Source organism: Notolabrus celidotus, unplaced genomic scaffold (assembly GCF_009762535.1).
Source record: "Notolabrus celidotus isolate fNotCel1 unplaced genomic scaffold, fNotCel1.pri scaffold_634_arrow_ctg1, whole genome shotgun sequence".
NCBI lineage: Eukaryota > Metazoa > Chordata > Actinopteri > Labriformes > Labridae > Notolabrus > Notolabrus celidotus.
The window spans coordinates 1-5,242 of record NW_023260430.1 but is presented as its reverse complement, the minus strand read 5'-3'; the positions used below and the strand labels follow the sequence as shown (position 1 = coordinate 5,242).

General features: G+C 40.9%; 1 protein-coding gene across 2 annotated transcripts; it reads left to right on the top strand.

Moving 5' to 3' along the window:
* Positions 1 to 302: 302 nt before the first annotated feature.
* On the top strand, positions 303 to 5,242 carry LOC117809935 (stress-associated endoplasmic reticulum protein 1-like). 2 transcript variants are annotated; one of them, XR_004630645.1, is made up of 4 exons: positions 303 to 317; positions 2,322 to 2,703; positions 4,078 to 4,150; positions 4,778 to 5,242. XR_004630645.1 is itself a non-coding variant. In XM_034679441.1 (3 exons), the coding sequence occupies exons 1-3, from the start codon at positions 2,620 to 2,622 to the stop codon at positions 4,816 to 4,818; spliced, it is 198 nt and encodes a 65-aa protein (XP_034535332.1). In that variant the 5' UTR covers positions 2,424 to 2,619; the 3' UTR covers positions 4,819 to 5,236. The 2 variants fall into 2 exon arrangements, 1 of the variants encoding a protein (XP_034535332.1); XM_034679441.1 differs by lacking the exon at positions 303 to 317 and having other exon boundaries at positions 2,424 to 2,703; positions 4,778 to 5,236.

Genomic DNA, 5,242 nt, shown 5'->3' with positions numbered 1-5,242 from the left:
GATGGGGGCGCCATGTTTACGTGTGCCGGAAAGAGAAAGTCTGTCTCCCGGAAGTGCGTAAAGCAGCAGGGGGCGGGGCTTATCAGTGCCACATCAGCACACGATCCGCCGTCTGAAGAACACGTCATTAAATCACGATGATTAAAGTTTAATCTTTTATTCTGAAACTCATCAGGAGCGTGTTCTCTGACACGAGGAGCTCAAACTCTCACCGGAAACTACAAACTGAGGATTTATTCATTTATAAGAATTAATGAAGAACAGCCTCCTGAAGTTAGCCACGAAGAAGAGACAGATACAACGCTTCCGGTTTCAAAGTAAAAGCACAACAAGTGAAGTTTCACAGGATGGGAACAAAAAGAGAATCAATTATTAAAAACATACAGACTGTCTTTATCATCTTTATATTAAAACATACAGACTGTATTTATCATCTTTATATTAAAACACACAGACTGTCTTTATATTAAAACATACAGACTGTCTTTATCATCTTTATATTAAAACATACAGACTGTCTTTATATTAAAACATACAGACTGTCTTTATTATCTTTATATTAAAACATACAGACTGTCTTTATCATCTTTATATTAAAACATACAGACTGTCTTTATTATCTTTATATTAAAACATACAGACTGTCATTATCATCTTTATATTAAAACATACAGACTGTCATTATCATCTTTATATTAAAACATACAGACTGTCTTTATCATCTTTATATTAAAACATACAGACTGTCTTTATCATCTTTATATTAAAACATACAGACTGTCTTTATCATCTTTATATTAAAACATACAGACTGTCTTTATCATCTTTATATTAAAACATACAGACTGTCTTTATTATCTTTATATTAAAACATACAGACTGTCTTTATCATCTTTATATTAAAACATACAGACTGTCTTTATCATCTTTATATTAAAACATACAGACTGTCTTTATCATCTTTATATTAAAACATACAGACTGTCATTATCATCTTATATTAAAACATACAGACTGTATTTATCATCTTTATATTAAAACATACAGACTGTCTTTATCATCTTTATATTAAAACATACAGACTGTCTTTATCATCTTTATATTAAAACATACAGACTGTCTTTATCATCTTTATATTAAAACATACAGACTGTCTTTATCATCTTTATATTAAAACATACAGACTGTCTTTATATTAAAACATACAGACTGTCTTTATCATCTTTATATTAAAACATACAGACTGTCTTTATCATCTTATATTAAAACATACAGACTGTCTTTATCATCTTTATATTAAAACGTACAGACTGTCTTTATCATCTTTATATTAAAACATAGACTGTCTTTATATTAAAACATACAGACTGTCTTTATCATCTTTATATTAAAACATACAGACTGTCTTTATATAAAAACATACAGACTGTCTTTATTATCTTTATATTAAAAACACAGACTGTCATTATCATCTTTATATTAAAACATACAGACTGTCTTTATCATCTTTATATTAAAACATACAGACTGTCTTTATCATCTTTATATTAAAACATACAGACTGTCATTATCATCTTTATATTAAAACATACAGACTGTCTTTATTATCTTTATATTAAAAACATACAGACTGTCTTTATCATCTTTATATTAAAACATACAGACTGTCTTTATATTAAAACATACAGACTGTCTTTATCATCTTTATATTAAAACATACAGACTGTCATTATCATCTTTATATTAAAACATACAGACTGTCTTTATCATCTTTATATTAAAACATACAGACTGTCTTTATATTAAAACATACAGACTGTCTTTATCATCTTTATATTAAAACATACAGACTGTCATTATCATCTTTATATTAAAACATACAGACTGTCTTTATTATCTTTATATTAAAAACATACAGACTGTCTTTATTATCTTTATATTAAAAACATACAGACTGTCTTTATATTAAAACATACAGACTGTCTTTATATTAAAACATACAGACTGTCTTTATATTAAAACATACAGACTGTCTTTATCATCTTTATATTAAAACATACAGACTGTCTTTATATTAAAACATACAGACTGTCTTTATCATCTTTATATTAAAACATACAGACTGTCTTTATTATCTTTATATTAAAACATACAGACTGTCTTTATCATCTTTATATTAAAACATATAATATTATGTTTATGTCCCTGTGTGTGTGTGTCCCTGTGTGTGTGTGTGTCCCTGTGTGTGTGTGTCCCTGTGTGTGTCCCTGTGTGTGTGTGTGTCCCTGTGTGTGTGTGTGTCTGTGTGCGTGTGTGTTTAGATGTTTTACCTTGAAAGAACAAACAGGAAGTTGTGTAGTGACGCACACTAACTTCACCAGGGCAGAGGCAGTGTGTGACGTGGCCGTGGGGGCGGGGCTTCGTGCTTTTGAGGACGTAGCGTTCAATCGGGCTCTCCCAGTCCGTCAGCCGAGCAGGATCCACCGCAGCGAGCCCGCAGAGCAGAATCCCCTCCATCAGACCCTCACAGACAGACCCAGGTTAATCCCTGAAGAGGACCCGCACACAGACCCTCACAGACAGACCGAGGCTAGACCCTGAAGAGGACCCGAGGACAGGATGGTGGCCAAACAGAGGATCCGGATGGCGAACGAGAAACACAGCAAGAACATCACTCAGCGAGGAAACGTCATCAAGTCAGCGGTGAGTTTAACAACGGCCTACAGGGTCTCTGATGAATACAAACTGAACACCAGCAGCAGAGACCCGACCAGGGTCCATTTTATATAGGGAGCTTCCTCTGGTACTGGACCCGAGGGGACCTGAAAAACCCGTCCTGGACCAGAGGAAGTGGATCCTCCGATCCACCGTCTGCTGCGCTTTACCCTCTGAGTTCAGATCAACTCAGTCCCCTTAGACCTAAAACCCCTCAGACCTTAAACCCCTCAGACCTAAAACCCCTCAGACCTAAAACCCCTCAGACCGTAAACCCCTCAGACCAAAAACCCCTCAGACCTTAAACCCCTCAGACCTAAAACCCCTCAGACCGTAAACCCCTCAGACCTAAAACCCCTCAGACCTTAAACCCCTCAGACCTAAAACCCCTCAGACCGTAAACCCCTCAGACCTAAAACCCCTCAGACCTTAAACCCCTCAGACCTAAAACCCCTCAGACCTAAAACCCCTCAGACCTAAAACCCCACTGACCTAAAACCCCTCAGACCGTAAACCCCTCAGACCTAAAACCCCTCAGACCTAAAACCCCTCAGACCTTAAACCCCTCAGACCTTAAACCCCTCAGACCTAAAACCCCTCAGACCTAAAACCCCTCAGACCTTAAACCCCTCAGACCTAAAACCCCTCAGACCTTAAACCCCTCAGACCTTAAACCCCTCAGACCTAAAACCCCTCAGACCTAAAACCCCTCAGACCTAAAACCCCTCAGACCTAAAACCCCTCAGATCAATAACCCCTCAGACCTAAAACCCCTCAGACCCAAAACCCCGCAGACCAATAACCCCTCAGACCCAAAACCCCGCAGACCAATAACCCCTCAGACCCAAAACCCCTCAGATCAATAATCAGTGTTCGTGTTCAAACATCGGTTGGATATTAATCCAGGGGTCACTACGAGTCCCTGAACCACAGACTGTGATGCCTTCAGGCTCTCCGTGATGCCTTCAGGCTCTCCGTGATGCCCTGATGCCTTCAGGCTCTCCGTGATGCCTTCAGGCTCTCCTTGATGCCTTCAGGCTCTCCGTGATGCCTTCAGGCTCTCTGTGATGCCTTCAGGCTCTCCTTGATGCCTTCAGGCTCTCTGTGATGCCTTCAGGCTCTCTCAGCACATAAACAACACATGTATTCATTAATCCACTCACCTAGACCTGATTCAACTCAGGTACATCTGAGACTCTGAAGACAGAACACACACACACACACACACACACACACACACACACACATACAGTCTGTTCATCACTGTTACAAATTATCAGTTAAAATGACACATTTATTAACTGAGTGTGTGTGTGTGTGTGTGTGTGTGTGTGTGTGTGTGTGTGTGTGTGTGTGTTTCAGAGGGCCCTGACTGAGGATAAAGGTGTGGGTCCCTGGCTGCTCGCACTCTTCATCTTCGTTGTCTGTGGATCGGGTGAGTCTTTAAACACACAGTGTGTTCTTTGTTTGTGTGTGTGTGTCTATGTTTGTTTGTTTGTGTGTGTGTGTGTGTGTCTGTTTGTTTGTGTGTTTATGATGGTAACTCAGTGTTTGTGGTAGGATCCTGTTTTGTTGTTTGTGTCTCTGAAAACAAACAAACAGGAATCGCAGCCTGTGATTGGTTCATCTAAACTCTCAGATTTACAGAGGTTATTAAACACATCACCTGTAACACTGTTGCCCCGCCCCCTGATGATGTAAGAGCAGGTAGGTGCAGCCGTCTGACCCCGTCATATCGTAGGGGCGGAGCTTAGTGCCTGATTAAAATGGGGGTGGGGCTTAGTGCAATATAAACATGTCACTATGCTCTGTGTCACTCTGACTGCAGGCAGTCAATAAACCACACACACCTGATCAAGGTGGAGCCTAACTGAGCTCAGAAGTGTTAAAGATTGAGACGGAGACTGTTCCTCAGTGTGTCACAACTGACTCTCTCTCTCCCTCTCTCTCTCTCTCTCTCTCCCCCCCTCTCTCTCTCTCTCTCCCCCCCTCTCTCTATCTCCCCCCTCTCTCTCTCTCTCTCTTTGTGTGTGTGTGTGTGTGTGTGTGTGTGTGTGTGCAGCCATCTTTCAGATCATCCAGAGCATCAGGATGGGCATGTAGAATGATGTCACCAGCCGGGGGCGGGGCTTGACTTCATAGCCCCGCCCCTTCCTCCCTCTGAAGCCTCCTGAACATTCCTGACGTGTGGCAGCTGACCGCAGACTCAGACCTGACCAAACCGACCCCCTTTGAACCTGGTCTAACGCCGTGTTGGTTCACATGTTCCTATGCGCTGACCTTCTCAGCGTCTGTAAACAAACACCACGTGCCTTTCTCTGTTTACCTGTGCTTAAGCCCCGCCCCCGCTGATTACACCTTATCAGTACTGCTGAGGGAGGGGTCCAAGTCCACGCTGTCCCTGTAAACTGACCCCGAGTATAATCCAGACCTACATTACATTCCCCCCCTCCTCTTCCTCAGTGTGAGATGATGAAGGTCTTTTGAATCAGAAGGTTTGAGGTGCTGACAGGTGTGTGTGTGACAG